Genomic DNA, 25822 nt, shown 5'->3' on the forward strand with positions numbered 1-25822 from the left:
AAATAATAACATCATAACAGGTATATACGTAATTTAAGTATAAACTAAAAGAGTAAAATATATTTGAAATAGTTTATTAAGCATTTTAGAAAAGAGTTTATATTTTATCTTTTACAGAAAATATTGCATGCTATATATTAAATAAACAAAATATTTGACAGTTTTTTTAAAATTATAAAATTGATTTAGTAGTGAAAATTAAAAAAGAATAAAAAAGAGATTGTAAGTTAAACTTAACTTGCAAACCTCTAACCAGTAAGATGTAAAATATTATTTGTAACTTACAATCTCTAACATACAACTTGTAATCTTTAATCTGTAAACTGTAAATTGTAACTGATAACTTATATACGCTGTATCCTGTAAGTAAATCTATTATTGATAAATGAATCACAAATAAAATAGATTGATAATCTTATTTTTAGTAAAAATAATCTATTAAACATAATATATAATTTGTTAGTCTGTTAACATTTGGAAAATATAAAATTAATTTAAAAATAAAATGAAAGATTTTAGGTTTATCTTTTTCACTAAAATAATGACATTTTTATCGAATGAGAAATAAAATGACACATTTTTAATGACATATAATTTAAAACATAGTAAAATAAAATAAAAATGTTCTATAAAATATTTCAAATGACTATAGATTTAATATATATCACTTTTCAATTATAATTTAACCAATAAAAGTTAGAGATTGCATTATTAATACACATGTTATATATTTCTTTTTATCATAAATTTGCATAAGCCTTTTACAATAAGGCAATAGTGGAACCTGGATTGTTCTTCTCCCTCACCGTTTTTATCAAAATTGTACATTTTTGGTTTAAAATAGTTCTAGTTCTCTAGGATTCGAAGCTCCTTGTTAGTTTTTATTAGGATATTTCCAATTTCTTATAATTGATTTATTGGAAACTAAGACAAATTTCATTTTGCTAAACAAAATATAAACTTTTGTTTGCTTGACTTTCCTCGTTGAACCTTTCAATTCCTTTTCAAAATACCAAGCTGGTTTATTTTCCACTAATTCAGCACTTATTATATTTAAAAGGATCAAAATTTTATTTAAAATTGAAATGTATATTCATTCTCCTCTCCAATACATCTTAATGTCAATAAAACTTCTTTTACAAAAAGAAATATCTTTATTGTATCTTACTGTCATCAAACATTTTCTTATAAAAAAATATGCAGATATCTACCTAAAAAGCACGTCTTTGTCCAGTTGATTAATATTAAACTAAACTATTTTCCTAAAGAATAATGGGAATGAAGAGACAGTTATCAAGAAATCCATAGACAGATAAATGGCATTGCACGTTTAATTGAAAATTTTGAAATCTTGAGTTGATGATAGTCAATGATGGCACTGTTCTTGAATAAGCCAAGTGGCCCAAACGACCACTTTGAAGTTGGCGGCCACTAAGATAAGATCGTAACACTTGGTAGGGGAAACCACGCATCAAAGAGGAACAATTTCAATATAGTAAGGGAAGTACAGTTCCAAAAAACGACCCTGAAAATTGTATGTATGTATTACATATATATATATATAAATATATATTGATCTAACTTCTGTAAGGGTTTCCCCATGAAATAAGTTATAAAATTTGGAGAAAAAAATTTGACACATGAGAACCTAAATAGGTTACCCCTCTCCAACAACTCTACACTTTCACTCATTCTGCCCTGCCCTGCATTCTGCAGAACAGGAGGCTAAAATACATATGTACAAAACCTAGCAGATCATCCATATGTCCTGTGCAGATTCCCCCGAAACCCCTCCAAGGATTTTCATGCATGTACACAATGGAAAACCACCGTTTCCTAAACAATCAACGAGGGAAACATAAGTACCCAAAAGAATACTGGTTGAAGGACAGGTATTATGATCTAGACGATAAGTAGAAATATACCAGCCGTGGTTTCTAGATTCTGATCACCTAGGCTGCCAAAAGCTTGGACCTGAAACATAAATGCAAAGCGTTTTACTATTTTCTATCGAGAATTCAATAGGAGCAGAAGAAATTCTCAAATAAAAATTTTGTAACTACAAAGTGAAAATGTTTTGAAAAATGGGAAAGCACCTCTGTTTGAAACTGGAATTGCGTCTTCAAATGGTGGTCTATAGGACATGGAGTTCCTCTGATTCATAGAGCGAGGAGGAAATCTCCACCCATGATCTGGTATTCTGGTAGATTCACACGGATGACAACCATAAGGAGCAGGCACACCTTTTTCCTGATATCGAGGACCTACCACAGAAAGAAACTTGATATCATTCCATATAATTACAGCTAACCATGGCATGATCTATTACCGACTTAAATATGAATATACATGACAAATATCACAAAAATGATCAATCATCCCAATCTTACCGGGAAAAGGCATAGGAATATTCCATCTCTCATGGTAATCATAAGGAGGTGGTCTTATTCTCTCATGATTATTATTATAGAAGTTCTCTCTCTCCATGTTCTGCATAAAGTGCTGCCTACTGGAATAAGGAGGGGGTGGTGGAACCTCCCTTCGATGTTCCACATGCCGCTCCCCATTAACAAAAGAAAACTGATTGGACGGCACATGTTGAGGTGGCCGAATAGAATACCCCTTATTACGCATAGCAACACCATCAGTATGTCCATAATTGTCTGGAGGAGGTACAGGAAAACGGTTGAAAGAACAATTAGATTCTGGCATGTGCATGTCTCTGTATTCAGGGACTCGATTGTGCACTGCATCATTGATAGGTTGGTTATGCCTAGGGGCAGCCATGGGCTGAACCACAGAGGGAAGTGGGTTGTCTTTAAGAGTCTGCAAACGAGCTCGATTAGAAAAGACAAAAAAAGCTGAGTTCTTTATTCCTTGGTGGCAAAATCATACGCAGAAGTAGTGAAGCTTACCTGTGAAACAGTATAGCCTTCTGAATTAACTACGGTGTTATATGGATCAGAGGTAGATGGCATGTGGTGTAGAACTGGGGGTGGGGGTGGGGGTGGAGGAGGAGGTGGAGGAAGGAATGACGGTGGTAGTGGTGGTGGGGAAGATGAAGGCACATCCTGTGGTAGAGGAGCAAAGGGCGGGGCCAGATTCTTCTCAAACTGCTTTGCAGTTTCTCCACCAACATCAGAAGTCGAATTGATTTCAACTTCATTTGAGGGAGCTACATCTTCCATTTCAAGTTCACCATCAACATCTTCCAAGATATGCCTGTGTTTTTCAATTGCAGAACTCATTTCTTGTACTTCAGAAGTATGCTCTGGCGTGACAGCCTCAAAGTTCCCACCATCAGAATCACTCCATTCACCCTCATCTTCATCTTTAAGCATCCGGGGCATGCAGAATCCAGGCAGCTGAAAAGTTGAGTTGCTACAAGAACAAATGAACAATAAGTGAACAGTCCCAGAAGTATGAAAAAAATAAAAGAGTTAGTAGTAACAAACTCAAACCTTCCATATTCATCAAGCATGCCCTCCATTTCTCTAACAGGGTCATCCAATGCCCTCTCTGTTCTCATCGATCGACGCAAAAACACACCAGCAGCAGCTGAATTGCTGTATAAAGATAGTTCCCGGATATGACGGCGAATTACATGCACTGGTAGGATTTTTCTCTCCAACCACAGCCTTAAAACCTATTGAAGTTCAAACCAAAGGTTAAAAAATATGATGATGCAAAACAATTCGAGGAAAGCACAGTTTGTTTCACTTCAATCAACATTAAACTTAATTTACTTGCCTTGAGACACTGCCTACGGTTCTCTTGTGCAGTATTTCCAGGAGGAGCAGCAGCAGATAATAGTCGTGGAAGGACTGCATGGATGGCAGACGAATATACCCCACAAAAATCACCTGCAAAATCAGACATTTTATATTCAAGTTAATTATCAACCATCTGGCTTTGACATTTTCATCCTTCTCTTTTCGTTAGAATAGAGTGGAGCAAAGCATCAAACACGTCACCTTTTAAGCCACGAGAAAACTGTGCAATTGAGTCAACAAGAAAAAATAAATCCACCCTCCGATGCATGCTAGACTCCATTTCCAGACAATGAGCAAGAATATCCATCACCTGGAACACAGCCCAATACATTAAAACTGTAAATGGCATGGACAATAGATATGTAAGCCTTTTGTAACTAAAGTTCAATTTTAATTAGGAAATAACTGCAAAGTCTATTGAAGGAATATTGGGTTTCATCGGTGTCCAGAAAAATTATAATACCAAATGTAGAAATTTCTTAGTCAGATTCAAAGAAAAATTTAATTAAACCCAAGAGCAGAATTAAGAAAAAAAAAATGTCTTCAACATTTAAAGAGTTGTCGGCATAGCTTGTTTAAAAGAAAACTACATTTTTACTGAAATTAAAAAGCAATTCATAAATGATTAATGGAAAAAAAGGTTTCATTTATAAATTTGTAGATATGTGTAATTGGATATGAATAAATTTTACCCTATCTTGCCTATAGTAATAAAATAACATTTAAATTTAGGGGAGGTACAGAAAGAGAATAGGATGCAATTGCAAGGCTTTGAGTCATTGGAAGTATGGAATTCTAATAATAAGGTTCACAAGACTTTCAACTCTTCCCACCACAATAACCACCCTTTGTGGTGTGGTTCTTCCCAGGTTCTTATCATATATTCACAACCAACATTTCATATTAGAGGATAGGAGGACTTCTTAAATTTAAAGAATCATATTACCTTATCTGCAATACCAAACTTTGCACAGTCAATAGCTATGCGTGTTGCTCGACCAATACTTTCCTTTGTCCTTGTCAATGTCCCAAGCATTGCTTCAAAGTACAACAAAGCAGCTCGTCCTGCTTCAGTTGACTTCCCTATACATCTTGACTGTTGAGTTGCAACATACCCATCTTTACATCCATCAAAAGGACCAGATAAAGTTTGCTTCTGGTGTAAATGTACATCAGGGCTACAACTTCCATTGTGGAGAATATTACTACTGTCTGATGTAGAAACATTGCAAACAGAAGTAGTTGGAGGAGATCCTTGCGGAATGCAATCACCCCCATCTGTCAAGGATGGACTTGACCGAATGTCTGAAATACCCTTGTCACCCAGACAGTCATCAGATGTTGAGACAGAATTCATATCCTCCTGTGGAACTTGACATTTTACCTCTTTCACAACCTCGTGCCTAAAAGTAAAGATCAGACAGAAACATTCTTAAATTGAAGGAAAGAATGCATAAACAACTATGGTTTGACAATTGATCTCTTTCATATTCACCATCATTTAAACATGAAGTAAGAACATCGATTTACCCTGAAGAACTCCACCAAACTGAACCCCACAATTAGTTTGCAGTAGAAAAAAAAAAAACTTGCACGATGAATCATCTAAATGAGAAAAGTGTAAGTTCATCCAACCAAATTGGCAAACTCTATAACAAGTTGTCATAATAACAGAAAAAATAAGCTTTGTGTGTATAAGAACAAGAATGTTTTCTTAATTTATTTTTTCTTCTTCTTTACTTTTTAGGATTTCAACAGAAGAGTTAAAAAGGTTAAGAATTACCACATGCCAATACTAAAGCTTACATATCATTTGCTGTGCCAATATCATCAACTGCTGGCTTGAAGCATTCTGTATCCTCACGTACAGCAACCTCATTCCGAGCCATATCAACATTATGAGGCAATAAAGCAGCATTTTCATTCACACCCATCACAGGGTCAAGGCTTATTCCATTTTGCCCTGATGCATCAGATGCTGAATTTGAATGACTCAAAGTTCTAATGTGGTCTTCATTGTTCTGAAGCAATGATGGATCTGGTGAATATTGAATGCTTTCTTCATCACAGCATTTTGTATCAACAATAGGACAATTTTCTCCATTTGACTGAATTTTTAAATCAGCTTCATGGCAAACCATATGATCACTAAGCTCTTCAACAGCTTGAATGGTGGCACCTGGGAGAATATCATTGCTGGTTTCATGCTGTTGCTTACCCACTTGAAGAGGTGATTTATTCTCAGATAAAATCATTGGATTTGAATTGGTTGAATTCACATTGATATGAGACGAATCAATGTTGAAAGTATCCAACTTTTGCAGCCCAAAATCATTACATTCTTGATTATTAATGGTAATACTCGGACATCTCTTCACAGCAGATATACAGCACATACCACTTGCTGTCATTATGGTGGATGATGAAGCTTCCATATGAGCTTGGCCTAGCTCAGCAGCATTAGCCGACATGGCTTCTAAAGCTCGATGGAGGCGTTTAGATGGAGGTAAAGCAGCTTCACCATCCACAGAGCTGAATGTTTGATCTTTCTTAGTATTACATATCTGAGTATTGGAACACGGAACTGAGAATTTTGGAGAAACATTATCCAGAGCTCCATTCAGTACATATGAGTCTCCATCAGCAGGGCTACCATTCTCACAATTTGAAGATGTGATAATCTGATGTGCTGAGTTAGTAATAGTATCTTCTTTACAGTAGTTTTCTTGAGATTGGAGAGTGCTATGACGTTCTGCCTCCACCGATGATTTACCCATCCTGACTCTTGCTCGTTTGACAAGGGGCAAGTGCTCATCCCCATCTTGTTCAAAGCATCTTTCTTTTGAATTTTCACAAATATTCTGTGAACTTTGACTGGCATTCTGCAAACCAGCCTCCTCCTCTGTCCTACAGGTTGGCTTAGACGCATCATTAATTGCCCTTTTCCTATTGGGTTTTCTTTTTTTCTTATTGACTACAGGTCTTATTTTCAGACCAAGCCCTTTGCTCAACTCAACTTCTGAACATTCAACAGGTTCCGAGAGTTCAAGTTTAAAATTTGAATCTATTGTACTGCCCTCATTCAAACTAAATGTATCAGAATCAGTTGTTATAATTTCAGAACTGTTGTCCTCCATGCTACCAGTCGAGACAAAAGCAGATGACTCAAAATCATCACATCCAGAAAGATCAGGAGACTTCCTAACACATTTATTCCTTCGTGTACATGCAGTCTGGGCTGCAGTAGTTGATGGGTCACCAGCACCCTGTGCACCGTCATTATAATGCAACACAAAGTTTTGGGCACGCAATGGATTTCTAAACCTTCTTACTGAGGTATGTTTCTCTATTACGCTACCCTGCAGGCATAAGTCAGTCACAGACCTTTTTCGAGTAGAATAAGTAACTGGCTTAGGAGATTTTACCACAGCAACCTTATCAGTAGGCTCCCCCAACATTGCCTCCTTATTATCAGATTCATCTCTATATACAGCAGCTGACTCATCCTCTGCTGCACATACTACCTCTTCATGTTTGTTGGTAATAGAATCTGAAGAATTCTTAGGTAATGTGTAAGTCAACTCGGGGGTATCTGTCTGATCCTTGGCAGATAAGTTAACAGGATTTGAAATATCTGCATTAGCAACATCGCCAACAAGGCCAGTTTCATCAATCTGAGATTCTTTTTTTGATTTCTCAAAACTGTCAATTATCTCCTGAACAGCACGACCAAAATCAGCACCTTTTCCATGACGTTTTCCAAGAAGAGACTGTTTTTTCTCCTCAGTAAATGCTTCTACATCAGAAGGATTGCAGAATGCTCTACAAAAAAATATCATTTCAAAACTAACATGAGCTAAATAGAATTAGATGTAATGTGCAAGGGAACAAAATAAATGACTGGGAGTACAAAAGCTTCAATATAAAACCAGAAAACATATTTACCCAAAATAATTACAATTACAAGCGAAATTGTGGGCATTGCAGTGCCTGTGTCCACATTTGTTATCACACCGTCTTATAATTTTTTGTAAATAAAAATACGTGCATTATTATTCCTGTGTCCACATTTGTTATCACACCGTCTTATAATTTTTTGTAAATAAAAATACGTGCATTATTATTTAAGTAATTTTGTTTATTTATATGAAAATAAGATAATTAAATATATACATTGTACTGAATTGCAATAAAAAAAAAGTTAAATTATATAGAATCAACATTTTAAACAGCTTAAGTCTTACAGCTTAATTCTACAAAGAACGTGGAAGTTGCTTTTCTTAGTCTATGCAGGAGTCTTCTTCCTTCCCACTATCTGATTTTTTTTGTATGCTTTTTATTTGCTCCACAATGTATTAATTTTATTTTTGTTTTTTCATCTTTTTACATATGGGTCATACATTATGAAATTTGCATTGTGATTTAAAATGTTATTAAGCATGAGTTAGGAAAACAATTTGTGTACACCAAAAGGAGAATCACAATTATATATTGTTAAAGATATACTATTAGTACTTTTTATCTAGTTTGTTATTATTCTTTATCTATATTTTGGACTTAGCTCATAAATCTTTTATTATAAATAGAGTACCATATGTGTATATTCAACACAAGAAAGATTAATCCTATACATAGTTTTCACTATATTCAACATGGTATCAAGAGCCTAAGGTTCTTTTGAGAAAACAAATTTTGTCATCTCTGCCACTACACCCACTACTAGCGGTGGCACCGTCTACTACCGTTGTCAGGGGAACCGCCGTCAATTGTCGTTGTTAGTGCCACCGCTGTCTATCACTGCCGTAGTCAAAGTTTTAGTTTTGATCAGTGACAACATGGTTTTGATCGTCTCGATTGGCCACTCTAAGAATTTTGTCTTTCAACATTTGGGTCTGAGTACCTCAGTCTTGCTCTCCTAATTTTAGTTCTCTATAATGTCTTTTTCATTGTTGTCCATTGTTCGCTACCTTTGTCCATCAAGTTCCCCATGTGGTTGTCTATTTCCAGGTGCTTTGATGAATAAAGAAGACCATTGTTTTGAAGGGCCATATCTTCCACCTTCATTGACGATCATCGACACACAATCATTTTCGTTGTTCGCTATGAGGGGGAGTATATTTCTATATGGTCCAATCTAGTCCCTGCAATCTACCGTTGTCAGTCACTACAAGCCACCATCCTGATGGTAATCTAGTCCTTGCAGTTTGTCATTGTCTGCCATTGTAGGCCCCCATCAGTTACTAATGGCAATCTAGTCACTACAATTTGTGGTTGTCCACCATTGTTGGTGATCGTCCAATACTAATGGTAATCTTCTTTGTCAAAGTCATCATAGTTGAAGTTTTGTAGTAGCCCACCACTATCCAATATTATTCTCCACAATTGTTGTTAGTTGTTCGTTCAATGCTTCATACGCTACTATCTCTTCTAACCTCTCTTTTGACATTGATGTGTTTGACCCATCCATATATGTTTTTTCTCCTATGGCAAAGATGACTTTTATTAGTTTATTTATAGCCACGGTGGCACTTGAACAATGGCCTCTTTATCAACCAAACATTAACAATGCATTCCTTAACGACAATTTGCAAGAGATTTATATGGAGCAACCTCCTAGATTTGTTGCTCAAGGAGAGTCTTCTAGGTTGGTTTACCAATAAATAGCCCTCAGCCATGTTGGGCTTGATTTAAACCGACTTTTTAGGTCAACCCTCAACTGAGGTAAGTTAGTAGCTTTAAACTAACATCCCTAACCCCCAAGCCAAGCTTGGAGTTTGCAATTTACAGGCAATAACCCACTCTCAGTCGAGTTGGAATTATCTTTTTCTTAGTAACCCACTCTCAATCAAGTTGAAATTCTCTTTTTCTTTAGTCAAGTGAGGACCTACTCCTAGCTTTGTTGGATTCTCTTTTTCTTTAGTTGGGCAAGCACCACTCCCAACCATGTTAGAATTCTCTTCTTCTTTAGTCAAGTGAGAACCACTCCCAGTCATGCAAGAATTCTCTTTTTCTTTAGTCGAATGAGAACCCGTTCCTAACCGTGTTGGAGTTCTCTTTTTCTTTAGTCAGGTAAGAGCTAGCCCCAGCCACGCAGGAATTCTCTTTTTCTTAAATAGGGTGAGAACTTGTTTCAAGCTAAGCTGGAATCTCTTTTTCTTTAGTCGGATGAGAACCCAGTCCTAGCCTTGCTAGAGTTCTTTTTTTCTTTAGTCGAGTGAGAACCTGTTCCTAGCTGAGCTAGAATTTTAGATGCTTTAAACGGGCATCCTCATCCCCCATCTAAGAGCTAGAGTTAGTTGATTTAAATTGGTCTTTAAATATGGCTGCAAATTAGAAATCCACGTAATAATGGTATTATATTCAAATAAATTTATTTATAATTTAAAATAAATAATCGTTATATAAAAAGTTTTATAAATATTTTAATCATATTTAAATAACTTTCATATATAAGAAATCATAAAATAGTAAATAAAAAAATATTTTTATTAAATATCATTGAAATATAATAGAGTTTCTTATATTTGGTTTCTTTGAATACTAAGATACTAAGTTTGTATAAAATGGAGTTTTTTCAGAATATGAGGATAGATATGAGTTTCAAAAATGAATTGATAGTAAGAGACAATTATTTTATTAGAAATTATCAATAATTCTTTAGACCAAAAACCCTTTTTTTTGTAATCTAGATATTCTATTAGTGAGGGGTTCCAATCGAATAATCAAATTAGGTTTTTTCAATTCAAAAATAGTAAATGATGAGAAGGTCTTTCCCTACAAATAAAAAGGATCTTATTTCAGAAAGCTTAAAAACAAAGGGTTGAAATTAGCAAAACTGCTCTTTGATCAACTTTGTATGAATCTTTTAGAGAGGAAAAGGTATGTTGCTCCCATTTTTAAAAAAAGTTGAAGATTCACATTGTAGTTCCCATTGTCGCCTTGATGACTTACATTCCTCAAATTCCTCACTTATGTAGATCTTAATGACATATGGGGCTAGGATCGAGTTTTAACGGCCCCCACGATGGACATCAATTTGTTCTAATAAAAAGCTGGGTGCCCTAAATTGGAGAACAAGTATATAGATTGAACAATCTAACTCAGTTAACACTGCTTCCAAAGAATCCAAGTGTCTTAGCCTTAGGTGTGTTTTCTATTTATAAAGTGGTTACAGATCATGACAATCTTCGAAATACGAAGATAATATTTCAATTACAAAATAAAAAGATAATAATAAATATAAACCCTTTTATCTTTTGCTAAATATTTCTCAGATTATGACAACTGTTAATGAAATCAAAACATCTTATAAGTCTTAGGCCTAATTCTTGGGCCTATAGACTTTGAATTAGCCTTTGGGCGTATTATCTATCTTCAAATATCGGGTCAGACCCCAAATAGCTAGGACGGTACAAAACTCAATGATGACCAACATCAGAGAGAATTTGGACATAAGAGAATAGGAGAAGATGAATAGTGTCAGTGAGAAGGGGGAAGATGAACTTGGGAGAAGATGAACCCAAAAGAAGATGAAAACGTAAAAAGATGAACAGAGAAGGGAGAAGATGAAACCACAAGAATAGAGACGGGAGAAGATGAACAAAGAAGGCAGAAGATGGAAGATAATTAGATTGAAAAGGGATGATGAGCTGTGAGCAAGACCAGCAAATCTAAAGTAATATTTTAAAATGTAGAATGCTCTTTCATTTTTTTTCTCTTCTTGCAGTATCAACTTTAACCATACCAACTTTTGTTAAATTAACTATTTATTGTTTAATGTAATATATAACTGTTACATATTTCTTTTATGTAAAATTAATTATTTGATATTTTCTTTTTATTTCATTTTATTTATAAAAAATTCATAACATTATTTAAATTAGTACATATTTATTATTTAAATTAGTATATATTATAAATATAGTTTTTATTATATTTTTATCTAAAATTAAATATTTTTTAAGGATTCTTTTCTATTTAATTCTTGTGAAAAGAAAATTAATTTGAATTAATATACATTATTTGTTATATTCTTTTTTTTATAAAAATCAATGATTATTTAAGGATTTTGTTTACTTTATTTATCAGGTTATACAGGTTATGCATCTTACAATTCATAATAAGATTCGATTTATGATTCAAAATATAAGGAAAACGATTCACAATTCGATTCTCGATTCAATAACCATGTTCTATTTCTACAGGAACCTCTATTTTATGTCTCTCCAATTGTCAACCTCTATGACATTCCAAATCAACTCACTTCTCAAAGTCCCTCTCTTCCTCCAAGTCCACAAGAACCATCATAACCTCCTTGGACCACTTATCAACAAAAAACACAAGATTGGTTCGATGTTACCCAATCAGTCCTCTTCTTCAAGTCCTTCACTGCCACCTACCCGTACTACAGCTCCAAATAATGAAGATCCTGGCTAGCCCATAACTCCTCAAAAAGGTATTCACTCCACCAAAAATCCTCATCATTATTCACAGTTTTCTAAGCTATGATTAGTTGCCTCCTCCTTTTCCCATTTTGTCTCATTTGTGTCCTCTATTGCTCTATCCCTAAAATTGTACCTTGCACACTTAACCATCCTAGATGACAACAAGCCATGATTAATAAAATGATGGTTCTTGACCAGAACCAGACATGGGAGTTTGTTCCTCTTCCTCCTGGAAAGAATATTTTTAGATACAAATAGGTTTACGCAATTAATGTTCAGCCATATGGTCAAATTGACAGCCTTAAATAAAGACAGGTTTCCAAATATACAGTCTCGGTTATGGCGATAATTTTCTTCTATGACAAAAATGAGCACTGTCAAACTTTCCTTTATCATGACCAAAATTGCAGAGTGGTGTACAATAGCAACAACAGAGTAAGCTGGTGGCCAACCACTGCATCAAGCGTGGGAAGTTGCTTAAACAAAGCAACAATTGTGAAACACACGCATGGTTTTATGGGGAAAGAGATGTGTGATATCTTCATAGCTCTATGTGCGCAATGAATTTTATGCAAGAAATAACAAGCAAGCTCAGTCAATACTTTAATCTCTGCAGCAAGGACATTGAATCATAATTCAAATTAATTGAGAATCACAATGACCAATTTTAGAATCATGAACTAAATCATATTGAATCACAGGATTCAGAAATTTATTGAAAATAATTTTAAATGTATCAAATTATCCCATCGAAATTGATAAGTCAATGTAAAAACTTTCTTACATATTTAAATATAATATAATTAAGGTGATTAGATACATGAAATGATTGGTTAACACTGACTGAGGGAAAGATGACAGAAAACCAATTACATTGATATGGACACATACAAAGAAGACCAAAAGAGGACCAATCAAAAGAATAGAATGTACTACTTTCGAGAAAGGGGGAGGGAACCAAAAAGGATTTAAGAGAAAGTTATCACGGGAAATCTCATGATGAATAATATTCCTAAAATTTACCTTTTTACCCATGCCAAATAGTGTCCATGCAGCAGACCACAATTAGTGGGATAGGGCTTTGTTGCCGTTAAATGAATCAAAATCAGTTTCATTTTCTAATCAAACTCGTATTACTTGTTTATTAGAATATTATTTAAAATCAAACTCATATTCCTATTCTACAGGTAGCTAAAAGAAAAATATGAAACTGAAAACTACCCAATAGAAAGAAGAATGACATTGTAACATGGAGAGTTCAAAAAATATAAAAACACATAATTTTTACTGGAGCCGTTTTAGTTTCATGCCTTAGTTTTATGATTTTGGGTGACATCAGGCCGCTCTCTTCACTCAACTGTGATCAGCACAGTAACTGTAGATGCAGCTCTCAGAATCATTCCGGAAATGGAATCACAAATTTCCATTTGATTTAGCAAAATTCTGGCAATTCAGGTGAAGACCCTGACCATATTCACCAATTGGTTCGTGTCACTGTAGTGAAGCACGCCAATTTGCACAATTCGCATAAAAAATCAAACTGTTTCTATTATCATATGCAGATGCATCACAGCCACATATACTCACAACTAAAAAAGGCCACGGCACAAATACAATAATGATTGGAGCCCAAGAGTGACTGATAGCATATGGCCACAGTGCAAGATTCACGACTCAGTTATAGTGCCACTATTTGGCTTGATCTACAACTGTTGCTAAATCACATCAGACTTGGTATGGAAAACAATACGCAGTCCCCAAGAAGTATCATATATGCCAAAACCATAGTGATTTAAGCATATGAACCTGAATTATCTCAGGGTAGTACACTTTATATTACCAAATGGCAGAGGGTTAGACCAAGGTAGGTAGAAAGCAGTGCACCAACCCAAAATATGTTATTGTGACTTAGGTGTGTACCGGAAGGCAAAGTTACATCAAAGAAAAAAAAATCCTATACAAACTTAATGAATTTGTATCACACCAAACTGATACCTAAAATTCAAATTACTGAAGACTTGTGACATGCTCGCCATTCAAATAACTAGAGGAACAGAGAATGAAACACTTAACACGGAAAATATGATAAAAAAAAGCTTAAGGAATTGATTATCTCTTATCTGACCTTTGTTATTCATAGAAGGAAATTACATCAGGAATACCAAGAAGTACAAGAAAAGGCTATATCTAGGTAATTAATGCTGATAAGCAAAACAGCCTTCTAGGGCAGACTACTTAAACCAACTAAACAAGTTATATAACCAAGGAAAATTATTCTAACAGAAACTATCTTAATCTTGCATATAAAAGTATGGCTGGGCTTGAGGAACAGTAGAAAATAAGAGAATATACACCTAAGAGTGAAGAATAACTAAGATCAAAACTTCCTTTATCATCATCACATTTTTATCCCTTTAATGTTTATAGATACACCAACAAAAAATAATGTTAAGGGAGATTAAAGAAATCACAATGTATATAAATACCATGTCCGGGTAATTTGCAACTCGGTCCTGATTCTCATAACCGAAAAACATCCTAGTTGATAATATTCTAAACTAGGGTTTTGAGACCAAAATATACAGATGCCGTATAAAATCAAGCAAGCTAAAGGTAACTATCACAACAGCACTATCCTTATAAGTGGCCTTTGATGACTGTAAATCATCAGCTTGTACCTTCCAAAAACAATATTGAAATAGGCAGTGCACTATCAAATAATCCAATAGCAGATATAAAAAAAGAGAGAAAATAGTGATAAATATTAAAAACAAACATAATATATAACACCTGCCTGCCTAGTTCTGGGGAACACTGTTGGTAAAGAAGGGAAATTATTAACTAATAATTATCTAGAAAATATCACTCATTGAGATTTCAACAAGACAACCACAATGAACAACAGTACTAGTTAGCATGACATCCATAATTCATCGTGATATTGTGGATATCTTAGATGTAACACAAGCAAATTAGTGGTTACAAATAAATATGAAAGCTATTGTAAATTTTAATCAACTATGAGGTAAGCTAATAGGATATAGTTAAGAAAATAGAATGACTTGGGATAAAAAATGGAGTACAATTTAAAAGGAGAGGACAAGTTCAGACAAGGAGAACCTGCTCTAACATAGGCTTTTCAAAACACGAAACAAAACATATTTTTATGTAATCTATAAAAGACAATCCTGACAACAATAGATAAATATTGTTTTTCTAACGGATAGAATAGGTTTATCCTGTTTGATTGTCACATCCTGTTCATTAATTCAAAAGTTGAGGCAGCTATAGATGGGTTAAGAACAAATAGGATAGGAGAAAGAAAAGTCACCCCCTTCCCTCACTTACGTAACTTCTTTATTCCATTCCACCATTACTATAATTGTGGACGTTGCTGCACCATCACCACTGTTGCCACAACTGCTGCAGTTCATGCCACCTCTACCACCATTACAGCAACTATGCAACGTAACCATTGACCCACTACTATCACCATCTCCATGATCACAATCCCAGCCACAACCACCACTTTTCACAGGAATAACTTCGTCATTTGCAAACAATTTATATTACCATCTATCAGACTATTTGGTGGGTACCAAACACACAATATTAGTCAGTCATCTTACTTTGTCCATCCTATCCTATCCACACTACCAAACAAGTACTGGGCTTCACAATTACATTGATTATGAAATTTGAACAAAGTATTATATGATTTTGAAAGTTATGCTATGCTATACAATTCAATTGCCACAACAACCACACTATCGTCATTCAAGCTACCAAAATAGTTCGAATACTTACATTTGTTGCGTTCCAAAGAAGTAAACAAGCACCTTCTTCCAATCAGTAGAGTAACCCCACTTCTCTGGCTCACTTACCTGCCACCAGCAAAGAACTGCGTAAGTTAAAGGAAGTAGCTACTACAAGAAGGAAGGCGAACCAAAAAAAAGAAAAAAGTTTTAGAACCTAAGGCCCCTTTTTCCACCGTGATTTATTAAGGTGAGTTTGGTAAGAGTGTAAAGGGTGATGGGATAAGGTGTGAAATTTGAGAGAATAAATTTCAGTAAGCAAAATGCATGTTCCATTAGAGTGAAAACAGAAAAGAAATGTTACAGAAGTAACTTCTTTTTCTAAAATTAAAGTGAAAAACTTACACTAAGCCTAACAGGTGGATAAAATTTCCGAATCTCGCACTCTCTCGCACTATTGACTTACATATCTCACTTTAAATCCCTCACTACATTGTAAGAATCTCTCTTCCTCAGCAAAGCTCTCTCAACAGCTAAACAGGGGTCATCAAAACTCATCTGTTATCCTCACATTGTTGGGAAACTGGGTTGTAGACTGGAGACCTTTGGTTATCGGATCAACATTCAGACTCTATATAAACAAGCCTAATTGAAAAAAGCAAAAACAAGATGAAAATGGCTTGAAAATCGCCTCATTCATAAGCATACCAAACCCAATGTTATAGAAGCGGTAAATATTCAAAATTATTTTTTTTTTTTCTGCGAGGAGGAGAAACAGGAAATTCAAAGCTCCAGATGGTTTCAGCCTATGTTTACTAGTTTCCATTTTCTCCCTTGCTACCAAAGAAATCAAGAAGTCGCCTTTTCCGTCAGAAGCAATAAAAACTTCAGAAATCACAATTAAATTTTTAAAACCTGCTAAATCCATTTCAGTTATGCACAACATATTCATCTAAGCAAAACCACGAAGCGTACAAAACACAATACGACATAGAAAGTTTCAGACTTTAAACTCAATCCATCTTCTATTACAATAATCTAGGAAAAACACAAGGATACGGAATTCAATCATGGATCCACAATCGTAGCGGAAATTGTCACACTAAACCAAGAATCCTAACCCTACTCAACATGCAACCCCCAACATGCAACCCCCGATGCAACCTCAAAAAGAACATTCAAACAGCACAGTCGAAAGAAAAACACAAATCTTCAGAAAAATTCACAAAGCAAAAAGAGGAACCAACCGTGGCAGGCCATGCAGGGAAGCCCTTGACTTTGGCGAGCACAAGATCGCCCACTTTCCACTGCCGGCAGGCGGCAGCCGCCGCCGCCGCCTTACTGACGCCCTTTCTGCGGCTAGGCGCCATGGTAGGAAGCCTACAGTCAAATGAGGGGAAGAAGTGATATGAACTGAATCGAGCACCGAATACAGTCGATAATGGAATGGTTAGGCAGTGTTTGATATTCAGTGACGGATTTGGCAGGCATTGAAACGCAAGGGATTTGGGGTGGAGCAGAGGGAGAGGGAGGGTGTTGGAAAGAGTGTGAAAACGCAAACCCTAATTGAGAGAGAAAGAGAGGGAGATAGAAGGGGATTTTGGGGACGCAAGTAGAGTTTTTTTTTCAGAGATATGAGTTGGTTAGGTGGAAGCAAGACACGGAGTATGGGCTTCTTGCAAGGGTGAAGTGGGCTAACGTGCGCTCCGTGCTGACTGTAGAAAATTTATAAAGATGAGATATGCTTTCTGATCGATCATTCATTTTGTTTTTGGTATACTTCCGTGCACGTGACTACTGCATTTCCAATACACTCCATGTCATGGGCTGCTCTCCCCGTATTCAAACCTCAGACGTTTTTCTTCCTGCACCCCATCATATTTTTCTTGCTTTCTATTTATTTAGGATTTTATTTTCTGTAACACACTAAATTAGTTTTGAAAACATTTTTTCAAAAGATACTCATTTATTTTTCTGGAAGAAGACACTCATCCACTCTCCCAAAACTTTGAAAGATTGCAGGAAGAAAATTGAAAGGGTGTAAATAGAAACTTTCTTCAAACTTTATAACCTCGGCGGGCTTTATAAAATTTCAATAATATGGCCCCAAATTACTCCTTACAACCATATTTTTCTAACTGCACTCCCTTATCTCCAAGACTAAAACACCCTACTCTCATTCTATCCCTTATGTTATGACTTTACGTGTTAGTTATTTGATTTGCTTTTGCTTTTATGATTTGAAGAATCATCTTACTTGGTTTAGTGTTTAGAACCATTTAGATTTCCTGGCAGATACAAGACTTAGATCTAAAAATTTAATTAGTTTAAAGAGTATTGTTCATTAATGTAAGGAGTCATTCAACCAGAGGTGAGAAATCACACTGGGTTTGATAACCTTACATTTTAGTACTGCAGACATGTGGTTAGAATTTCATTTAAGAGTACTTCTAGGAACATTAAAGCAATAAGCATAACTTATAGATAATCAAGGGTAGTAGTTGAGTGAAAAGTCAAGGGTAAGTGAAAAGAACTCAAGTCGAATCCCAACCCCTTAATCAACATCACTTGTCTTCATCTTTATTCAAACTTGTCAAAACTTTATCACTACTTTATTACAAACTTGAATAGATTATAGATTAATGTTTTATCAAACCATATCCCTATAGATATATGATCTTGTTGTGCTACAATCGAACCGGTACACTTGTTGGATAATTTACACCCTTAACTAGGGTCAACAAGTTTTTGGCATGGGTGCCGAGGATTTGTGCTAAGATAAATCTAGTAATTTGTGATCAGTTTAAAGTTTGCAGTATATGTTGGTAAATTTGTGCAACTCTTAGTTTATCTAATTTTTGTTTTCTTTCATTATTTTGTTTTGCTCACTTAGTCTTGAGTTGATATTGTACGCTAAGAAAAAGATAAGAAATAACCTTGTTGTTTGATCCTAAAATAGAGAAGACTACAAGGAAGAATAAAAGTAAGATCAAGAAGAAAAAGCAATAGGGGGAGCTCAAGTAGCAATAGATAAGAGGAAAGTTACCTTCATCAAATCCAATTCAACATGTTCAAGAAGAACATATGGCATAATGTACTGAACAAAGGAGATTGCTAGGAGATTATGTGTGACAGCAAGGCCTAAGGAAATTTTCAAGAATACTCATACCTCCTAAAGGTGTGAAATGAAATTTTCCCTACTATCATTGGTCACTACAAATCAGATTGCAGAAATGGATAATGAGGATCCCTACTATCACCTAACCACCTTTTACGAATTATGTGGTAGTATAGGAATATCAGGAGAGGTTGAGGAGGAAGCTTACCTTAGATTATTTCCCTTTTCCTTGATAGGAAACACAAAAATTCGGTTGCAATCTTAGCCCAATAAAAGCCTAGTGAGTTTGGGAGATATGGAGAGAAAGCTTTTTCCTGGATTCTTCCAACCATCAAGATATGTTGGTGTTAAATCAACAATTGCAACTTTCTCACAAGGAATAAATAGGTCTCTATGTGAATCATGGGACATATACAAATCTCTTATAAGAAAGTATCCAAATCATGGATTTAGTGATGTAGCTGAGCTTAATGAGTTCAATAGTGTGCTTAGACCATAGCCAAAATGCTTTTGGATGCTTTTATAAGAGGAACTATAATGACAAAGGACGTGATAGAAACAACTTCAATTATAGAATCTTTTGCAATAAGTGATCAAGAAGTGCAACATGATAAAAGTTAACTAACCAAGAGAGGAATTATGAAATTAGACATATAAAGCACCATATTAACGAAAAACAAACTAATTTCCGAATAGATGAAAGACATTAAAAAGGAAATGTCTAAAATGCATGTTAAAGCAACAATAACAAATGCATCCAAGTATATTTTAAGGTGTGATTTCCACATTAGTGATCATCCAAATGGCCAGTGTTTAGTAACAAAATTGATTCAAGAAGAGCAAATCAATTTCATGAATGGCTCAGGAAAACAAAAGAAAAACAATTTCTACCAGAACTCACATTGAGAAGCAACATTGAAATTTCGGTTGGAGGCAAGAGGTTAAAAATTCAAAAAGACAGGGCTAGCTAACACCTTATTAAGGTCAACATCAAACTAACAAGAAATATTAACTAAAATAAAGGATGCCTTAGTTGAATTCATTTAAGTTTTAGCAACAAATCGAAGATTAACGAGGCCTCTACCAAAAATTTAGAAGTACAAGTTGGACAAAATGGCTAAGCAGTTGGATCACTAATAAGAAAATAAATTTTCAGCCAACACTCAAGAACATTACAAATCTATACAACTAGACAAGGTATTATGATAGGAAAAGGGATTATAGATAATTAGCACAGAGAAAATAAGAAAAATTGTGAGAAAGGAATATATCAAAATGAAAAGAAAGAGGAAACAATGTTGAGCGATAAGACTGTGTTAAGTGGTAAAGGTGAGAAAAACAATGTAAATTAAAAAAAAATAGTATATATAGATACCACATTAGATGTAAATATAAATTAATGTTTTTTTAAAAAAAAATCCTTGTAAATATGACCTTATTGTACTACAATGAACTAGTGCACTTATTAAATGATTTACACCCTCAACAGTAGGGGTCAACATTTGATAATGGACAAGCAAAATAAATTTAACACATCATTTATTGTGATGGTCATCTCACCAATAGACAAATGAAATGAATTCATAACATTGTGCCACCTCTTAACAAACAAAAACAATAATCATTTGTATAAAGTCTCATAACTAGCTCATATAAGAGCTCCCTAGCCTACTAGCTCAATCATAAATTCTACCCATTCATATGGACCTCCTAACATATTTATCTTTCTACCATGTGATACCAACTTCAACCCATCTTGATCCTACAATTGTCAATGAATATTATTTTAGTATCTCAAATGCATAATATATCAATCTCAACTGAGTTATATTAACATATTTACTTACAACTCCATTTCACAATTGTTAAGAGTTGTGTTCATCATAACTAAAAAGCAATGACATACCCAATGGTCCTCCTGGATAACCTTTTTCCCCAACAACACATGCGTCCTCAATGACAATATTTTCTTCTACATGGTCATCTTCGATAATGTTACTCAAACTATCATGCTCTCTTCATCTAAAAAACATAGTTGGTCATATACAATCACTTTAAAAATCATCTCGTCTAGTTCTAATCATGATTTTATATATATATATATATATATATATATATATATATATATATATATATATATATATATATATATATATATATACACACACACATGAAGAAAATTAATATTATACAATAATTAACTCATAACACAATGATTAAAGCACTCTCAAATATGAAATCCTACATGTACTTCCAAAACATTCAATACTCTAAAATTTAAAATTTGATAATAATACAATACTCTAAAATTTAATTATTAATAATTATTTAGATTTATGAAGATATATTACTTCTGCCAACTCAATAACAAAGTGTCGATAGTCGTATATTTTAATTAATATATTACAAAGAAATATTTATTAAAACATATTTACTCATTTACAAAGAAAAAATTATTTTAATACATCTATTAAATAATATTTTTTAATAGGAAATTTTTCTTTCTACTTGATAAGCATAATTTTTTTACGTTAAGTTCTCCATGCACCTTACAACCTTCTTTATGCACCTCCAACTTTTGAAAATATTCCAAATATAACCTTTTGACAGTAAAAACTATTTTGACCAAGTAAATATTCTTTGGCCAAAGTAAAATTTGTTTTTTACTTGTCTCTTCCTGCATGCTTTTAAATTTGAATTCGTTGCCCTAGCCGTTGCACCCTCAACAACATCTACAATATCATCTGCTCACATATAACACATTATACGATCATCACCTATAATTTCATTCACGAACACACAAACACAAACATGTATGCAGTAAGCTACCAATATAACAATCATAAAAATAAGATACATACATCAACCCTAGATACAATTCAAGTGTTCAAAACACACATACAGAAACCTTAGACAACGAGAGAACATACCCAACACATCATGAATGCATTCAAGCCTCAGATACCCTTATTAACAAACTTTAATACATACATTACATCACTTGAATCATCAAAAACCCATCATTATGCAGATTACAACCCAAACAAACCCAACATACCATATATGATCATCTTATCACTCTTGACAACATATATTTATATGGTAAAACCCTTAAACAACATACATTTGTCCTCTCTTAGCATCAATACATATTATCATGGAGTAACCCATCAAAAATATACATTAGGAAAACCCAACATAAACATGATATAAATCCTATCATCATGAATACACAAACCCTTACCTACCCAACAGTAACAAGAAATAATCACAATCATAATCACGTAAACATGTATCAAAACAAGGATTTCCCAGCAACAAAATCAAGAATGCATAGCATACAACAAACAAAGGTAAGCTTCCCCATACCTTTCTTCACCAATCCTAATGCTCTATTTGCAACTCCAAAACACCACCAATCTTCTCTTACACTAAGGTTATCTGCAATCCTTTTTTCTCTCTCCAAGAACGTCCATCTCTCCATATCTCTCTCTTTTCTTTCTTTCATGTTTTAGGTTAGGGCTTTTAGAAAAATATCCAAACCCTTTCTCTTATTCTCTTTTTTATCTTCTCCTTTCTTTCTCTATCTTTTTGGTTTTAATAAAATCTCTTTTAATCTCTAAAATCCACCAAGGTCTCATCTCATATTTTCTCTCAACCACTTTTTAAAATACAAACAATTACTAAATCTTCTCAAATTCACGTAAACATCTATTTACATTTTCATTTTGTCTACTATTTTGCATGTTTTTACTTATCACACCCCCTAAATTAATTTCTACACCAATTAATAAAGGTAAAAACACTCTTGTACCCTTTGGCCAAAAAATACAATTAAAATTGTAAGTTTCTCTTAAACTCTTCTCCCTATAAATTATACCCACAACCATTCAATCCTAACAACATCTCTTCCAATAAACTAAGACGTCAAAATCTGGTTAAGGTTTCGCTGACTTTTGAAAGCCGACAAAGGCTTAAACGAATTTCAAAAGTCAGTTAAGCCTCCATCAGATTTTGAAATTCATTTAAGCATTCGACAATTTTCAAAATATGGTTTTATTTATTTATTTATTTTTGTTTTTTCAATTTTGAATGTTTTTTTTTCAATATATATTTTTTTGTTTTTAATTTTGAATGTATGTGGTTGGAATTTTTTTTTCTAGGTTTATTAATTTTTTTTGTTATATTTACTTATTGGTTTTTAATTTTGTAATATTTTATTATAATTAGTTATTTATATATTTCTTGAAATATTTAAATACCTTATCATTTAGGGTTAAATATGTTTTTTTGTCCCTTAAGTATCACACGATATTGGCTTTAATCCCTACATAAAACTTTGATGGTTTTTTGTCCTCATAGTTTTGAAAGTCTTACTATTAGTCTTTAAATTTAGACGGTGTTAACTTTTGTGAGATGTGGCAAACGGCCAAGCCACGTTTTATGCCAACTTCTCTCTTCACTCTTTGCCACGTTGGTTTTCTTTTTATTCATGAGATTAAGTGATTGCCACATGTTGGTGATTAAAATGAGATTAGGAGTTAGGGTTCTTAATTGGGCAAAGTTTTTTTTTTTCAATTGGGGAAAAGTATTTTTACTGGAAGCATTGTACTCCAAGCATTGTACTCGAAACCTTCGAGTCGAAGCATTTTATCGAGGTGGTCGTTGCGGTGGTCCTTGTGGTGGTCCTTGCGGTGCTCGTGAAAGAAACGGTGGGTATGAAAGACAAGCATAAGCAATCAAGGTAAGGTATTGTTTTTCTTTTTCAGTTATTGTTGGTCGAATTTGGGCGTAAACAATTGATGTCTGAATGTAGGTCTAGAAATAGTTTTCGACATTTGTTTGCATTACATGGGGAAGTTTGTTGCTAATAAGGGGCTACAGTATGTTGGAGGAGAGATACACGTGATCAAAGGACTTGATCTGGATCGCTGGTCGTACTTTGAAGCAGTTGGAATAGTTAATGAATTTATGTATGATGCAGACTTTAAACTATGGTGGAGGGGGTCGAAAAAAAGGCTGATGAATAATCTAAGATTATTGAGTGATGATAGGGAAGCACTGTACTTGGCTAACTATGTAGAGGAGAATAAGGAAGAGGTAGAAATGTATGTTCAAGATGTTCCTAGTGAGGTAATGGAAGTTCACTTTCTTACTTGTGGTAAAGTGCCAGATGAAGGAAACATAGAGGATGTGGAGGAAGTGATTTCCAAAATGGGTGACGAAAAGGGTGATTTACATTAGGAAGAAGTGGTTGAGATTGTAGAAGAGGGTGAAATGGGTCTGGAAGAGGGTGATAGTGCTGAGGAATGTGATTTAGAGGGTGAAAGTGTTGAGCAATAGGGTTCACATGTTAATATGGCTGTAGAGGTTGAAATGGGTGAGGAAGAGTGTGATGGTGGATGATCTGGCAGCACAAGGTGCAGGAGGTTCTCAAGCACAACCAGCTCCATCAACGTCACAAGGTGAAGGAACATCAAGAAAGGGGACTTCTCAACTAGGAGAACCTTAAACAAAATCACAAGTTGGAACAAGTGGCAGTGGAGCAGGACCTGCGTCAAGTCACCAAGGTGGAAGAAGAACTTCCTCATGACTATTGGATGCACAACATCTCGGGTCCTAAGCTAGTACCAATTAAAGATTTAATGTAGCCAAATTTTTATTTTAATGTATTTTGTAAGTCACAGTCACCCACTTAGGGAATAATAGTAGTGGGTACAGTGGTTGCTTTTAACATCTACCATCATTTTGTAATTGTAAGGAACCACTTAACTTACTTTAGTACTGTTATTATAATATTTTTTTTCAGTGGTAAGGGACCACTTAACTTACTTATCTTATTTAATACTATGGGACCACTTTATATTATATTCTGCTTCTTGTTGTATTCCAACTTTGCATTATGCCAAGTTAACTAATATTTCCTTATATACTTGGATAGTGTTTGTCTTCACTTATCAGTTTGCATAATATGTTTTGTAGTTTTATGTGTTGGAGTTGTAATGATGGTTGCTCTTAAAAATCTATAATATGTTTTGCATTTTTATGCAGACACCGGATGGTGCTCTTTTGGATATCTTACGAAATGCTCACCATCTTCTTTAACAGTGTGATATAAGACTTCCTTAGCTATATACATGCGTGGTAGCATGTTTTATGCTTGTTGATTCATTTTCATTTAGTTTAGTAAAGTACAATTTCATATTATACTAGTATGCTACTGCAACGTATCAGTAGGGGGTCATGTATCAGCAGGGGGTCACAACGTTACAAGGTGCTTGAAATACATGTGTTTAAACCTCTTCACTATCACCTTTCATTTCACTACAACAAAGAAATCACTTCATCAGCTTTCGTGCCCACCCAAACCCTATATCCTCAATCCTTATATTCACACGAAGAAGAGTAAAACAAAATGTATCAACTTACCTCCTCAAGAAGACGAACTCCAACCTGCAGATGTACCTCCTCAGCTTTCTTTGCCCCAACTGCATTGACGAAGAAGAACCCAACTTCTTAAAATCTCATTTATAAGAGATGAAGAAGTGTGCTTCAACCAAATGCACATACTTAACACACTTAATCTCATTACAAAACTTAAACAACCAACGTGACAAAGAGTGAAGAGGGAAGTTGGCATAAGACGTGGCCTCGCCGTTTACCACATCTGACAAAAGTTAACGTCGTCTAATTTTAAGGACTAATAATAAGAGTTTCAAAACTATGAGGACA

The 25822-nt window shown here is 34.4% G+C and overlaps 1 protein-coding gene across 1 annotated transcript; it reads right to left on the reverse strand.

Moving 5' to 3' along the window:
• Positions 1–1329: 1329 nt before the first annotated feature.
• Positions 1330–17687, reverse strand: LOC106770800 (protein HUA2-LIKE 3). The gene is made up of 12 exons (XM_014656608.2): positions 17220–17687; positions 16025–16101; positions 5580–7595; positions 4720–5176; positions 3975–4083; positions 3751–3863; positions 3462–3646; positions 2916–3381; positions 2391–2826; positions 2097–2264; positions 1926–1974; positions 1330–1836 (listed from the first exon to the last, which is right to left on the reverse strand). The coding sequence occupies exons 1-11, from the start codon at positions 17340–17342 to the stop codon at positions 1949–1951; spliced, it is 4176 nt and encodes a 1391-aa protein (XP_014512094.1). The 5' UTR covers positions 17343–17687; the 3' UTR covers positions 1330–1836; positions 1926–1948.
• Between the last annotated feature and the right edge of the window lie 8135 nt (positions 17688–25822).

The sequence above is a fragment of the Vigna radiata genome, chromosome 8 (assembly GCF_000741045.1).
Source record: "Vigna radiata var. radiata cultivar VC1973A chromosome 8, Vradiata_ver6, whole genome shotgun sequence".
In the NCBI taxonomy this organism is placed as follows: Eukaryota; Viridiplantae; Streptophyta; class Magnoliopsida; order Fabales; family Fabaceae; genus Vigna; species Vigna radiata.

Bases quoted from the DNA above. Each gene is read 5' to 3' on its own strand.
- LOC106770800 (XM_014656608.2), bottom strand. From the start codon at position 17,342: ATGGCGCCTAGCCGCAGAAAGGGCGTCAGTAAGGCGGCGGCGGCGGCT. The intron at 2,265-2,390 runs GTAAGATTGGGA...TTTCTGTGGTAG, and splicing joins TATTCCTATGCCTTTTCCCG to GTCCTCGATATCAGGAAAAA. The intron at 1,975-2,096 runs GTGCTTTCCCAT...TTTATGTTTCAG, and splicing joins AATTCCAGTTTCAAACAGAG to GTCCAAGCTTTTGGCAGCCT.